The sequence below is a fragment of the Kogia breviceps genome, chromosome 4 (genome assembly GCF_026419965.1).
Source record: "Kogia breviceps isolate mKogBre1 chromosome 4, mKogBre1 haplotype 1, whole genome shotgun sequence".
NCBI classification, from domain to species: domain Eukaryota; kingdom Metazoa; phylum Chordata; class Mammalia; order Artiodactyla; family Physeteridae; genus Kogia; species Kogia breviceps.
Genome location: NC_081313.1, coordinates 11,863,903 through 11,880,107, shown reverse-complemented (window position 1 = coordinate 11,880,107; position 16,205 = coordinate 11,863,903). Strand labels below are relative to the sequence as shown.

Genomic DNA, 16,205 nt, shown 5'->3' with positions numbered 1-16,205 from the left:
GGCAGGCGGACTCTCAACCACTGCGCCACCAGGGAAGCCCGGCAGTTACTTTTAACTGGCATGAGTACATACTTACCAAAAAACTCCAGGAGGCATTAACACCTCCGTGAAAAAAACTGCTACGGCAAATTGTATAAAAGCTGTTTATTGGAGAAAGTCAGCCAAACAAAACACTCTGAAAGTTTTTAGGGCCTTCATCTTGTGTGGAAATGAACTCAAGTCGAGTGAACTAAAAGGAAAATATCTGTCAAACAAATGTTCTGACTTGTGATCAACACGATACCTTCCTGGTTAAGACAAGCCTAATTATATATCAGTCAAGGAAGTAAGAAATCAAAGCTTCAGACTTGGAAGCATAAATTCCAAAAGGGATGTAAGTTAGAAACATTATTAAATTTTAGTATCAAAGAGAATTAACATGGCTGATACAGGATGTTTAAAAAATCAGGTCGCCTAAAGAAGGTTTTGCTGTTTACCAAGATATTAATCTTCTGAAAAGCACAGGGAAGTTGTGTTTTACCACCATTTAGGCATTTCTTTTCCACTGTCATGAATGACATCAGTGGAGGGCACTGCAAACAGCTGACCCTTGAACAACTCAGGGGTTGGGGTGCTGAGCCCTGCACCGCACATCTCACCCCGCCCCCATGCGGTCCACATCCGAGGATCAGGCGGTGCTATAGTACGTACTTGTGGACAGAAATCTGAGTATAAGTGGACCCACACAGTTCAACCCCGTGTTGACCAAGGGCCCCTTAATCTTTAACGGGTTAAGAAAGTTATTTCATGCTTTAAGCAGTGGGAACACAGAAGTGCAGATAAAAAAGATAATGCATCTTACCTACATTAAAACAGAAAACAAAAGCCGCCAAGGAACTAAAGGAAGATTTTCATATATGTCAAAAACACATCACAAAACAGACTAGTTGCAAGCATGTGAAACCAATAGGCTGATTCTACAAAATCAGATACAGAACAGAAGGTTTCCTATAGGCAAAGCCTGGTAGATCTATCAATCTTCCATTTGTAAACTTCATTTAAACAAAAATGCTCATCAGACAGTCAAAGGCTTCCTGAGGAGACCTGCCGTAGCCTCTCTATCAAAGATGGCGACCCTCCCATCCCCCGTGGCTTTTTCCCTTATTATTTAACATATATGTATATATATTTACCCATTTATCATGTTATTGCTCGTTTCTCTAACTAGAATGTGCAGTCCATGAGCTCTGCACCCATGAGTGGTTCCTGGGACACTGTGGAGGCCAATAAATAATTGTTGCGTGAATGAATGGTGTGATCAAAATTACGTAGGACGAACCCGCTAATCCATGAACCCTGTATAACGGTGTATTTTAATCTTAACTGGTATTTTAAAAATGCATTCACAGAATTCAAAATTCAAAAGGTACAAAAGGACACAAAGTGAAAAGCTTTCTCACTCCACATTCACCTGTTACCTGTATCAGCTTCTTGTGTATCACCCCCGAGATGTTTTATTATATACAAGCAAGTGCGTGTACGGATAATATACGTGTATTTTTCTCCCTTTCCTTTTTTGCATCAATGCCTATGATAAGCACTGCTTGGCACCTAGTATTTTCATTTAACAACTCTTGCTCATCCTTCACTATCAGGACACAGTTGCCTCCTTGTTTGTATAAGAGACTGTTATGAAAGCAGATTTTTTTTTTTTTTTTTTTTGTGGTACGCGGGCCTCTCACTGCTGTGGTCTCTCCCGTTGCGGAGCACAGGCTCCGGACGCGCAGGCTCAGCGGCCATGGCTCACGGGCCCAGCCGCTCCGCGGCACGTGGGATCTTCCCGGACCGGGGCACGAACCCGCGTCCCCTGCATCGGCAGGCGGACTCTCAACCACTGCGCCACCAGGGAAGCCCCAGATTTTTATTTTTGAAGAGTACAAATATAATTTGAACAACCTCATCTTTAGGCATGGCCAAGGGACTGGAGAAAAATAAAGGCAGACCGAACGTTTAAGTCCACAAGCCCACAAGAGCTTTACTCATCGTGTTCTCAGGTAATCAGAAACCCAGAAAGGATGCACAGTCAATGGTCTCAGACACTTTTTAGCAAAGTAAGGCATTTGACATGGGGGACAAAGTTGTGAAGGTCTTAGTAAGGCAGTGGGTTTCAAACTTGAGTGTGCATAAAAACCACCTGGTGAGCGTGTTAGAAATGCTCCTTTTCAAGCCTTGCTCCCAGAGAGTCCAAGTCAGTACGGGCCTGGTGAGGACAGAAATCTGCTTTTTTTTTTTTTTTTTTTTTTTTTGCGGTATTCGGGCCTCTCACTGTTGTGGCCTCTCCCATTGCGGAGCACAGGCTCCGGATGCGCAGGCGCAGCGGCCATGGCTCACGAGCTTAGTTGCTCCGCGGCATGTGGGATCTTCCCGGACCGGGGCACGAACCCGTGTCTCCTGCATCGGCAGGCGGATTCTCAACCACTGCGCCACCAGGGAAGCCCAGAAATCTGCTTTTAAGTAAACACCCACCGCCTGGATGCGGGTGGTGCTTCAAAGCATTTTGAGAAATTACTGCCTTGAGTTGCAAAGGAATCAAGCTGAGTCTTAATCAGATAGTGAGGACAGGTTTCATTTCCATTAACCCTAAAAATGTTACAATACTAATTATGTAACTACTGAATCGGAAGATGTCATGTCAGAACTCTAAGCGTAACAAGAGAAAAATGACTTCTTAGAAGACACTAAGACAGAAGGAAAGCAAAGCATAATTTCAACACGAAAAAAGAAACGATGTCTCCAAGCACCAAAGCAGGTGCTTTCTGATTAAAAGGAGCCAGAAACCAAAGAAAAGATGCTAAGAAAAAAACCCGAGAGGTGCTCTTTTCAAAACCTATCAGTTCCTCTTAGCAAAACTAATTCAATATACCCAACAAAAGAAACAGCTCTTTTTGGGAAATAGAAAGATCAGATGTCACCTATGATTTTAGATGCTTATTTTTTTAATAAGATACAGGCAAAAATATATGCCTGTTACTGCTCATTCTTCCAAAAACCACAACCCAAGTCTGAGGAAAAGGGAAAACTAGAAATAATGGAAAAATCCCTTTGCACGTGCTCCACTGGTGGCACAAAGCTGCCACGCTACTCAGCTCTGGATGACGACCTTCCCACCACAACCTGTGTGCATGGCATGGCGTCCCCTGCAGTTGGGCAGTGAATAGCTGTCTGGCTGTGCACATGGCTTGCAGAGTGGAGCATCCATGCACATTGAAGTCAGTGCAAAGGAGCAGAGCTTAAATCTACCTGAGTGGTATCTTAGGCATTTTCTTACTATCTATAACCAAAGGACATTCAATGAAACAAATATAAATCATATAAGGCACATAATAACTGTATTTATTATCCAATTATTAACAAAAAATAAGAATTATACGGCCAAACATGTGCTGCAGCTAGAGGAAGGAAGAGATATGATCCTTACCTGCGGAGCTACGACAGGTCAGCTCCCCTCAACCCAGCGGGCAGGGGCCCCTCGGAGCGTTCATGGCCCCTCTGGGTGTGGCTCGCCCTCTACCCAAATGCTCCTGCTACCAGGCCTCCCCACTGAGCCCTGCCAGACTGTGTGTCCTCCAGAACAGAGACCAGGGGTTCTCACGGCCTGGCACTGAGAGCCCGAATGGAGAAAGTACACTTACAGCTTGGGGTGGAGGGGAGCTGAGAAGAGAGCCCCAGGAAGACAGAACAGCAGGAGTCAGAAGTTGTTACAGAATGTATCAAAAAGTAAAAATAAACATAATACAAAGTAGCTGTTGTCATTCTAAACGATTTAAAAATTCCCCATGGATATGTTTTCAAAGCCAAGTTAAGGGCCACACGAGAAATTCAATCTTTTTACTTTATAGGAACACTTTTTTTTAAGTTTTAATTTTATATTGGAGTATAGCCAATTAACAATGTTGTGACAGTTTCAGGTGCACAGCAAAGCGACTCAGCCATACGTATACATGAGCCCATTTGCCCCAGACTCCCCTCCCATCCAGGCTGCCACATAACACTGAGCAGAGTTCCCTGTGCTGTGCAGTAGGTCCTTGCTGGTTATCCTTTTTAAATATAGTAGTACATATACACCACTTCTTTTTTTGTTGTTTTTTTCAATATAACCTTTTATTTTATTTTATTTTTTTAACATCTTTATTGGAGGATAATTGCTTTACATTGTTGTGTTAGTTTCTGCTGTATAACAAAGTGAATCAGCTGTACATATACATATATCCCCATATCTCCTCCCTCTTGCGTCTCCCTATCCCGCCCCTCGAGGTGCTCAGACAGCACCGAGCTGATCTCCCTGTGCTATGCGGCTGCTTCCCTCTAGCTATTTTACATTTGGTAGTGTACATATGTCAATGCCGCTCTCTCACTTGGTCCCAGCTTACCCTTCCCCCTCCCCGTATCCTCAAGTCCATTCTCTACGTCTGCGCCTTTATTCCTGTCCTGCCCTGCCCCTAGGTTCTTCAGAACCTTTTTTTGGTTTTTCTTAGATTCCATATATATGTGTTAGCATACAGTGTTTGTTTTTCTCTTTCTCACTTCATTCTGTATGACAGACTCTAGGTCCATCCACCTCACTACAAATAACTCAATTTCGTTTCTTTTTATGGCAGAATAATATTCCATTGTATATATGTGCCACATCTTCTTTATCTATTCATCTGTTGATGGACACTTAGGTTGCTTCCATGTCCTGGCTATTGTAAATAGAGCTGCAATGAACACTGTGGTACATGACTCTTTCTGAATTATGGTTTTCTCAGGGTATATGCCCAGTAGTGAGATTCCTGGGTCATATGGTAGGTCTGTTCTTAGTTTTTTAAGGACCCTCCATACTGTTCTCCATAGTGGCCGTATCAATTTACATTCCCACCAATGGTGCAAGACGGTTCCCTTTTCTCCAAACCCTCTCCAGCATTTATTGTTTGTAGATTTTTTGATGATGGCCATTCTGACCAATGTGAGGTGACACCTCATGGCAGATTTAATTTGCATTTCTCTCATGATTAGTGACGTTGAGCATCCTTTCACACGTTTGTTGGCAGTCTGTATATCTACTTTGGAGAAATGTCTATTTAGGTCTTCTGCCCATTTTTTTTTTTTTTTTTTGTGGTATACGGGCCTCTCACCATTGCGGCCTCTCCCGTTGCGGAGCACAGGCTCCGGACGCGCAGGCTCAGCGGCCACGGCTCACGGGCCCAGCCGCTCCGCGGCATGTGGGATCTTCCCGGACCAGGGCATGAACCCGTGTCCCCTGCATCGGCAGGCGGACTCAACCACTGCGCCACCAGGGAAGCCCTTCTGCCCAGTTTTGGATTGGGATGTTTGTTTTTTTGAAATTGAGCTATATGTGCTGTTTGTGTATTCTGCAGATTAATCCTTTGTCCATTGCTTCGTTCTCAAATACTTTCTCCCATTCTGAGGGTTGTCTTTTCGTCTTGTGGTTTTCTTTGCTATGCAAAAGCTTTTAAGTTTCATTAGGTCCCATTTGTTTATTTTTGTTTTCATATCCATTTCTCCAAGAGGTGGGTCAAAAAGGATCTTGCTGTGATTTATGTCATAGAGTGTTCTGCCTATGTTTTCCCCCAATAGTTTTATAGTGTCTGGCCTTAAATTTAGGTCTTTAATCCATTTGGAGTTTATTTTTGTGTATGGTGTTAGTGAGTGTTCTAATTTCATTCTTTTACATGTAGCTGTCCAGTTTGCCCAGTACCACTTACTGAAGAGGCTGTCTTTTCTCCATTGTATATTCTTGCCTCATTTATCAAAGATAAGGTGACCATATATGAACATATATCTCTGGGCTTTCTACCCTGTAACACTGATCAGTATTTCTGTTTCTGTGCCAGTACCACACTGTCTTGATTACTGTAGCTTTGTAGTATAGTCTGAAGTCAGAGAATCTGACTGCCCCAGCTCCATTTTTCTTTCTCAAGATTGTTTTGGCTATTTGGGGGTCTTCTGTGTTTCCACACAAACTATGATATCTTTTGTTCGAGTTCTGTGAAAAATGCCATTGGTAGTTTGATAGGGATTGCACTGAATCTGTAGATTGCTTTGGGTAGTATAGTCATTTTCACAATGTTGATTCTTCCAATCCAAGAACATGGTGTATCTCTCCATGTGTTTATATCATGTTTAATTTCTTTCATCAGTGTCTTATAATTTTCTGCATACAGGTCTTTTGTCTCCTTAGGTAAGTTTATTCCTAGGTATTTTATTCTTTTTGTTGCAATGGTAAATGGAAGCGTTTCCTTAATTTCTCTTTCCGATTTTTCATCATTAGTGTATAGAAATGCAAGAGATTTCTGTGCATTAATTTTGTATCCTGCAACCTTACCAAATTCATTGATTAGTTCTAGTAGTTTTCTGGTGGCATCTTTAGGATTCTCTATGTATAGTATCATGTCTTCGGCAAACAGTGACAGTTTTACTGCTTCTTTTCCAATTTGTATTCCTTTTATTTATTTTTCTTCTCTGACTGCTGTGGCTAAAACTTCCAAAACTATGTTGAATAATAGTGGTGAAAGTGGGCAACCTTGTCTTGTCCCTCATCTTACTGGAAATGGTTTCAGTTTTTCACCATTGAGAACGATGCTGGCTGTGGGTTTGTCACATATGGCCTTTATTATGTTGAGGTAAGTTCCCGTTATGCCTACTTTCTGGAGAGTTTTTTTTAATCATAAATGGGTGTTGAATTTTGTTGAAAGCTTTCTCTGCATCTATTGAGATTATCATATGGTTTTTCTCCTTCAATTTGTTAATATGGTGTATCATATTGATTTGCATATACTGAAGAATCCTTGCATTCCTAGGATAAAGCCCACTTGATCATGGTGTATGATTATTTTAATGTGCTGTTGGATTCTGTTTGCTAGTATTTTGTTGAGGATTTTTGCATCTATGTTCATCAGTGATATTGGCCTGCAGTTTTCTTTTTTTGTAACATCTTTGTCTGGTTTTGGTATCAGGGTGATGGTGGTCATGGTGGTAGAATGAGTTTGGGAGTGTTCCTCCCTCTGCTATATTTTGGAAGAGTTTGAGAAGGATAGGTGTTAGCTCTTCACTAAATGTTTGACAGAATTCGCCTGTGAAGCCATCTGGTCCTGGAGTTTTGTTTGTTGGAAGATTTTTTTTTTTTTTTTTTTTTTTTTGCGGTATGCGGGCCTCTCACTGTTGTGGCTTCTCCCGTTGCAGAGCACAGGCTCCGGACGCGCAGGCCTGGCGGCCATGGCTCACGGGCCTAGCTGCTCCGCGGCATGTGGGATCTTCCCGGACCAGGGCACGAACCCGTTTCTCCTGCATCAGCAGGCGGACTCTCAACCACTGCGCCACCAGGGAAGCCCCATGATGGAAGATTTTTAATCACAGTTTCAATTTCAGTGCTTGAGAGTGGTCTGTTTATATTTTCTATTTCTTCCTGGTTCAGTCTCAGAAGGTTGTGCTTTTCTAAGGATTTGTCCATTTCTTCTCGGCTGTCCATTTTATTGGCATATAGTTGCTTGTAGTAATCTCTCATGATCCTCTGTATTTCTGCAGTGTCATTTGTTACTTCTCCTTTTTCATTTCTAATCTGTTGATTTGAGTCTTCTTCCTTTTTTTCCTGATGAGTCTGGCTAATGGTTTATCAATTTTGTGTATCTTCTCAAAGAATCAGCTTTTAGATTTATTGATCCTTGCTACTGTTTCCTTCATTTCTTTTTCATTTATTTCTGATTTGATCTTTATGATTTCTTTCCTTCTGCTAACTTTGGGGGTTTTTTTGTTCTTCTCTCTTAATTGCTTTAGGTGTGAGGTTAGGTTGTTTATTTGAGATATTTCTTGTTTCTTGAGGTAGGACTGTATTGGTATAGACTTCCCTCTTAAAACTGCTTTTGCTGCATCCCATAGGTTTGGGGTCGTTGTGTTTTCATTGTCATTTATTTCCCGGTATTTTTTGATTGCCTCACTGATTTCTTCCGTGATCTCTTAGTTATTTAGTAGCATATTGTTTAGTCTCCATGTGTTTGTATTTTTTACAGTTTTCTTCCTGTAATTGATATCTAGTCTCATAGTGTTGTGGTCAGAAAAGATAATTGATATGATTTCAATTTTCTTAAAATTACCAAGGTGTGATTTGTGACCCAAGATATGATCTATCCTGGAGAATGTTCCATAAGCACTTGTGAAGAAAGTGTATTTTGTTGTTTTGGGATGGAATGTCCTATAAATATCAATTAAGTCCATCTTGTTTAATGTATCACTTAAAGCTTGTGTTTCCTTATTTATTTTCATTTTGGTTGATCTCTCCATTAGTGAAAAGTGGGGTGTTAAAGTCCACTACTATTACTGTGTTACTGTCGATTTTCCCTTGTATGTCTGTTAGCATTTGCCTTAGCATTTGCCTTATGTATTGAGGTGCTCCTATGTTGGGTGCACAAATATTTACAATTGTTATATCATCTTCTTGGGTTGATCCCTTGATCATTATGTACTGTCCTTCTTTGTCTCTTGTAATAGTCTTTTAAAGTCTATTTTGTCTGATATGAGAATTGCTACTCCAGCTTTCTTTTGATTCCCGTTTGCATGGAATATCTTTTTCCATCCCCTCACTTTCAGTCTGTATGTGTTGCTAGGTCTGAAGTGGGTCTCTTGTAGACATGATATATACAGGTGTTGTTTCTGTATCCATTCAGGCAGTCTGTGTCTTTTAGTTGGAGCATTTAATCCATTTACATTTAAGGTAATTATTGATATGTATGTTCTTATTACCATTTTCTTAATTGTCTTGGGTTTGTTATTGTAGGTCTTTTCCTTCTCGTGTTTCCTGCCTAGAGAAGTTCCTTTAGCATTTGTTGTAAAGCTGGTTTGGGGGTGATAAATTCTATTAGCTTTTGCTTGTCTGTAAAGGTTTTAATTTCTCTGTCAAATCTGAATGAGATCCTTGCTGGGTAGAGTAATCCTGGTTGTAGTTTTTTCCCTTTCATCACTTTAAATATGTCCTGCCACTCCCTTCTGGCTTGCAGTTTCTGCTGAAAAATCAGCTCTTAACCTTATGGGGATTCCCTTGTATGTTATTTGTTGCTTTTCCTATGCTGCTTTTAAATATTTTTTCTTTGTATTTAATTTTTGATAATTTGATTAATATGTGTCTTGGCATGTTTCTCCTTGGATTTATCCTGTATGGGACTCTGTGCTTCCTGGACTATTTCCTTTCCCGTATTATGGAAGTTTTCAACTGTAATCTCTTCAAATATTTTCTCACACTATTTTCTTTTTCTCTTCTTCTTCTGGTACCCCTATAATTCGAACGCTGGTGCATTTAATGTTGTCCCAGAAGTGTCTGAGACTGTCCTCAATTCTTTTCATTCTTTTTTCTTTAGTCTGCTCTGTGGTAGTTATTTCAACTATTTTATCTTCCAGGTCACTTATCTATTCTTTTGCCTCAGTTATTCTGCTACTGATTCCTTCTAGAGAATTTTTAATTTCATTTATTGTGTTGTTCATCATTGTTTGTTTGCTCTTTTGTTCTTTTAGGTCCTTGTTAAACATTTCTTGTATTTTATCCACTCTATTTTCCTGATTTTGGATCATCTTTACTGTCATTACTCTGGATTCTTTTTCAGGTAGACTGCCTATTTCCTCTTCATTTGTTTGGTCTGGTGGGTTTTTACCTTGCTCCTTCATCTGCTGCTTATTTCTCTGTCTTCTCATTTTGCTTAACTTACTGTGTTTGGGGTCTCCTTTTCACCGGCTGCAGGTTCGTAGTTCCCATTGTTTTCGGAGTCTGCCCCCAGTGGCTAAGGTTGGTTCAGTGGGCTGTGTAGGCTTCCTGGTGGAGGGGACTGGTGCCTGTGTTCTGGTAGATGAGGCTGGATCTTGTCTTTCTGGTGGGCAGGACCACGTCCAGGGGTGTGTTTTGGGGTGTCTGTGACCTTATTATGATTTTAGGCAGCCTTCTCTGTTAGTGGGTGGGGTTGTGTTCCTGTCTTGCTAGTTGTTTGGCATGGGGTGTCCAGCACTGGAGCTTGCTGGTTGTTGAGTGGAGCTGGGTCTTAGTGTTGAGACGGAGATCTCTGGGAGAGCTCTTGCCGAATGATGTTATGTGGGTCTGGGAGGTCTGTGGTGGTCCAATGTCCTGAACTCAGCTCTCCCACCTCAGAGGCTCAGGCCTGACACCCAGCTGGAGCACCAAGACCCTGTCAGACACACGGCCAGGTACATGGGGAGTTTCTTGCCTTTTGGGAAGTCTGAGGTCTTCTGCCAGCATTCAGTAGGTGTTCTGTTGGAGTTGTTCCACATGTAGATGTACTTCTGATGTATCTGTGGGGAGGACGGTGATCTCCACATCTTAGTCCTTCACTATCTTGAAGGTGTCTCCTCAGGAACACTTCTTTTTACCCAAAAATTATTATGCAGCTTCACCAGTTATTTTCTACTCTTAAATGTGAATTAATTTCCAGTTTTTTCTAAAACCTTAACTCTATCATCAAAACCAGAGGTGCTCCTGAAAACAGTACATAGAATGTATATTCAAAACTTTGAAAAACAGAAACACCACAGTTTGAGAAGGGAAGCCTAGAAGCCTCAAAATTGTTTTGAGGTAAAAGAAGGAATTAGCCCCTGCAAATATTTTAATTGAGAAAACATTCGTATCAGTGTGTGAATTCTTACGCACACTGTGTAAGAATTAAATGTGAATCTGCTTAAAAATTCACTGTCACATGTACTGCATATGCCATAAAGATGTATTTAATTCAGCAGAAAAGTGAAAATGCCTCCAGTTTTATAAGCCTATGAACAGCCACTGACATAAGCTCTGCCAACTATAAAACCCAGACAGCTCCGTGACCGGACAACTGGGCATGATTCTACTGCAGCAGTGTTCACTGTTCCAGACGAGGAAAGGAAACGCGCACGGGATCCGTCTAAGTCAGGCTGGGAACACCAGCATTCCATAAAAATAGCAAGTACTCAGGAAATACTTGGAAAGTAGAATGAAAGCAAGAGAAGAATGAAAAGGACAAAGAAGAAAGAAAAAATAAAGGAAGGAGGTGGGAGGCATTTCCAGAAATCAGAGGAGCAAAAGGAAACAGATAAACGAAGGGACAAGTGAGGACCGTGTGAAAGGCCTTAGAATTACCAGTAAATTAGGGTCTAACGGTCCATCTGGTTCACCCCGTTCGTCCAATTGCATAAGGTATTTCTTCAATGATATTTTTAAGAAAGACCTCTTTCACACAAAGTATCCCGTTCGAGGTTATGTTGGAAACGCCCAGGCAGGCACACAGGCACTGACCCGGTGCAAGCTCACCTTTGCCGTGATCTGGAACTCCTCGTGCTCCTTCAGCAGCTCCTGGGTGTGCTGGATGCTCGAGCCCGTGGAGGTGTGTGTGGACAGGTAGAATTCCCCGCTGTCGTGGATCCACTCCAACGCCTAGAGACGGAAGCAATGGAAACATGTTCACGGCTGAACGTCGGTGAAGTGAGTCCCAGCGCCTCAGTATCTCATTTAAACGCAAAGTCACAAGCCCAGGCGCATCAAGAAACACTCCCTCAAAGAGAGATGAGCTTCTGAAACATGTATCTTAATTCCAAAATTAGAAGCTGGCATTCTAGAAAACTGTAATCATGTCACTTAGGCATCAACGATAACACGCTCAAGAGTTTCTTACAAGCATGAACCTGAAGGACAGTAAGAGTCCAGTGAATAGCCTCCCTCAAGAATACTGAGAAAGTGTGGGGAAGGGGAAGTCTGAGACCCTCGCATTGCTGAACACGGAGACAGTCACGTCACAGGGACTTGACGCCCTTCCTGGGGTGTCTAACTTAAAAAAGGAAAAGAGAGCAGATGCACGTTCCCAGCTTTCAAATGTACAACGTTGGCAGTTTCCTCCTATTCCTGCCTCCAGTGAGTACTCAGGTGTGCACCCACTTCACTTGCCTTCTGGGGGCTCCTACAGAGCATCACTATGCATAAAGATGCTCTGGGGAGACGCTGGCAGAAGTGGCTTAACCTCCCAGATGTAGGAGAGAGATGACCCCACCTGGGAAGAAGGGGGCCGGCAAGGTCCAGATTACAACAGAAGGACACATTCCGACTCCTATTCTTTCATGTGTTTAGATGGAAGCCATTTTTTCCCTTCTATGTGCATATATCTGAAGTGAAATCTTTCTTAAACATACACATCTGAAAAAGCAACACTATGGAAAAGAAACATAAAAACATGGAAGCTTTCCTATCTGCCTTTCACAGTATCTCAGTCGCCCGCTGTGATCTGCTGGTCTTGGAACAGAGACATCACCGTCTCTATTAGATACTTCACAGCATTTATGGCATTTTAGAAGAAAAAAATGAAAAGGAAACCACGACCCAGATTACTTACCATGGAGCTTCCTGGCTGGGAATTTACTTTCGTTTTGCCCAAGCATGGCTATCCCATCTCTGAAACAATGCTGACACTGACAGTGCATCGGGGCAGAAAGCCATTTTGATCAATTTATTCAAAGGTCCCTACCGCCTCCGTTCACACAGCGAATCGTGCCCAAGCGCCCTCTATGCAGGCAGGTGCTGAGGGGGGCGCTGTGGTGGGAGAGGCTTGGCCCCCGCCCTTGTGACCATGAGGGACCCGCAGGCTGAGAAGGGATGGGCTCGGGAGGAAAAGGGCCCTGCACAGGGGGAGGCTGGAGGCGAGGCTGGAGGGTGACAGGGGGTCCTTGGAGGCCGCAGGCCTTTGGACTTTGGTCTGGAAGTGAATGGGGCTGCCACGTGGAATAGGGACTGGAGTGGAGAGTGAGCGAGAGAAGCAACACCGGTTAGCGAACAGGTCCAGGGGCTCAGGTGAGACACGGCTAGGCTGGTACCCGTGATGGCTCTGGGGGGCGGAGGAGAGGGCAGATGGGCTGCATCAGGCCCCGATGAAGGGGTGAAGCTGGGAAGATGAGGGCAAAGGCAGGAATCAGGGAAGATGAGGGCGGGGACACGGCGGACGGGGAGTCCCGGGTCCACTTCTGCTTTGGTTAAGGCCAAAGTGGAGAGACGCAAGGAGGGAGCTGGGGTTTCTACATCTGGAGACCAGAAATGGAGGTCAGGGCTGGGAGACACCAACAGTGAGAGCTAAGGAGAGAGGAAAGAGAAACAAGAACAAGCCCTGAACTGAAAGCCAACTTTCAGAGGCAGAGGTAAGGGAGAGGGGGCACAGACAGCCCGGGGGGAGCAGCCCAGAGGCAGGAGGTGCCCACAGCAGAGCAGGGGCTGGAAGCCACCTGCCACATCCCACCTATAACTCGGTATTTACTGTGGGATCGTTGTTACTGTACAGCACAGAAGCCAACCCTACAGGTCCGTGGGGCTGACGGGCCATCATCTGTAATGGCAGAAACTGAATGATTGTATTTCTGGCATGTGAACTGACTTCAGGAAAAAGCAACAACATATTCCATTATTTCTCTCTGTCCAGGGAATTATCTACAATTTTCTTCTCTGTAGCTGAATGACTCCTTGTCTTTCAACAGAGAGATAAACAAAGACGTGAGAAAAGATTATGAAATAGTCTCTAATTAGAAATAAAATCAGGCCCCCATAAAGCTGAAATATGGTTAGATTATCCTTAAATGTTAAGAAAATGGAATTGAAACATTAAAAAATACTACTGCTTGCCACCCCTGCTGGGAATATGATAACAGCATCTGGGAAAGCCAGTCAAGACAAGGGAGAGGCCGGGTCGGGGCGCCAGGTCCGGGGACCATGAACTCCTGCTCGGGCCCTGCGACCCCGAGCTGCTCTGGGCAGCAGGCTGCCCAGTGAGAGACTGACATTTACCAAATTAAACAAAATACGTTCCCCAGGTGAGAAACCCGGGCCGAGGAGAATGTAATCTTTCTTGAGCCCAAAGGATTTTATCAAATGCCTATGCTGCGTCAGGCACGTGTCAGGTTTCCAGGTGGATGCAGAAGACAGAGCAGGTCACACGTGGTCACCAGGTGGCGGCAGCGCTGGGGAGGCCCCGGGGATGCGGAGGATGTGAGGTGACTCGCGGGGGCTTCTGAGAACAAGACCTTCTCCCCCCGACTCCCTCCTGGCCCTGCGAATTCTGGACTAACGGGCACAGATTCTCAGGCTACCGTTAAGGCCAGAGAGAAGAGACGGCTATGTTCCTGTTTGAGTTACAGTCAGACAGACTTTACCCTAAAATGATCTCCACGACTGGCCGTCGATCCCAAAATGACTTCTGGGGGGGGGGGGACGCTGCCAACGTACCCTCTTGAGGTCTCTGCCTTAGCCAAATGCGTGACCTTTTTTTTTTGAGTATACTGAATTCTGAGAAACTCTGCCACATTTCTTACTTAATTGTAGCTCAGTTTATCCGAAGAACAAAATTTTGTCCTGAAAACATAAGTACGCCCACATGGAAGCCTGCCCACCATATTATCTTACAGTGACTTAAATCACCGTGACCACGACCGCTCGCTCTTTGCTGTCTTAACCGTGGGGTGACGGCAGCTCGGCAGAGCTGAATGGCACACCTGTCGAGGCCCAAACCACCGAGGAGCACACTTTTACGAGGCTGGGGGGTTTTCTCGCAACAAACTGTTCAGTAAAAGGCAAGGTGGTTTCGATCATCAGGGGGTGGTCTTCCACCTGCTGCCATGTCAGAAGCTGCCCATCTGACGCTGGAGGCCTGAGCGCGGGGAGGGCTGTGTGATGGCTGACCTGCTTGGCGCTTCGCTCGAAGACCACGTACTGCTGGCACTGGTCCAGCCGCCGCTTCCTCATGGTCCAGTAATGCAACACCCTGTTCTCCCGCTGGAAGAGTTCATTCAAGATATCTGAGGGGATGAAGAGAAAGCCCCAGGTTGGCGGGTCGCCATCAAGCCAAACACCCACGGAATCCCATTCGTTTTTATCTGGAGACATTTTAATGCAAACGCCACCGGGAGCCAGAGTATCAGTCACCGAGCCACACGGCCTGCCTGCCTGGCCTTCCTGACACGCCTGTCCAGACCCCTCGCCGTCCTCTCACTCCAGTTTACTCGCAGGAGCGGCGTCACTGGACATCGAGCTGGCCCCTAATCTCCCAGGTCGGCTGGGTCAGTGGGATACGCTACCGAGCCCCCCTGCTGGGCCAATGTGACAATGGCTGGAAAAACACCCGTATTACATGTTTGGTGCCAGACCATGAGAACCTTCCTGCGGAAGGAACCGAGTACACATCAAAAGACGTCGGATGAAACAGAGGAGTACTAGAAGAAAACGACAGGCTCTAAAAACAAAACCAAAAACATGAACCCTCAGGAGAGGGAAGGAAATGAAGTTGAGAAGCATGAAGCTAGAAAGGAAAAGTTAAAACAGCAATCTGATTACATGAGAATTAAAAATCTCATAACCAAATAATAACTGCCATAAAGATATTACCCAAATAAAAAGCCAGGAAAAACCACTGGCAACATAGAAGATGGATCTAACTTACTTAAGAGTCAACAGGAAAATAGGAAGAATCTGTTAGCAAAGCGAGCAAAGCATATAAACGTGGAGGTCATGACTGTATGAAATGAAATACGGCCACTACAAATGCAGAAACGTTTCGTCTCACTCGAACAATGAGACCAGTTTACGCCACGTCCTGGCGGGGACGATGCTGCCCGGGGCTAGACGGGACAGAGGAGACCTGTGTGCCTGTATTATCGAGGGAGGAAAACGGAGCACAACCCCTGCAGAGGTCATGTGGTGACAGGTAACGACACTGAGTGGTGCGCACCCTTGAACCAGGAATTTACCTTTCAGATATGGTGCTGACACAAGCTCTCAACACAATTTGTACACAGATGTACACACGCTGAGGTACTGTTCGGGAAAACTGGCAGCAACGTATGAGCCCGTCGATTAGGGGCCAGATTAAATCAATTACAAAGTCACCATACTGGACGTTAAAAGTAACAGAGCAGATCTCCAAACTCTGACATAGAATAAGATTATTACTAAGTGTAAGAAGAAAATTGCAGGGGAATATAGTCCCACTTCAAAAAAAATAATTAAAAAGCCAGATGGGTGAGTCGAAGCTACACGTTTGTATCTCTCTGCATATTTCCATTTATGTGCATAGAAGGATGCATAAAAAGGTCTTCACAGTGGTTAGCACTGGCAAAGGGATTTAGGTAATTTATATACATTTGTACACTTTAAACATTCTTTACAGTGAGTC

The 16,205-nt window shown here is 44.0% G+C and overlaps 1 protein-coding gene across 4 annotated transcripts in view; it reads right to left on the bottom strand.

The window, feature by feature from the left end:
• TRIO (trio Rho guanine nucleotide exchange factor) overlaps positions 1–16,205 on the bottom strand; it is a 377,760-nt gene that overhangs the window by 109,749 nt on the left and 251,806 nt on the right. For all 4 annotated transcript variants that reach the window (XM_059062877.2, XM_067030805.1, XM_067030806.1 and 1 more), the window contains exons 20-21: positions 14,717–14,832; positions 11,318–11,440 (exon numbers count right to left, since the gene is read on the bottom strand). In XM_059062877.2, coding sequence (XP_058918860.1) covers positions 11,318–11,440; positions 14,717–14,832 — 239 coding nt within the window. The remainder of the gene's footprint in view (positions 1–11,317; positions 11,441–14,716; positions 14,833–16,205) is intronic.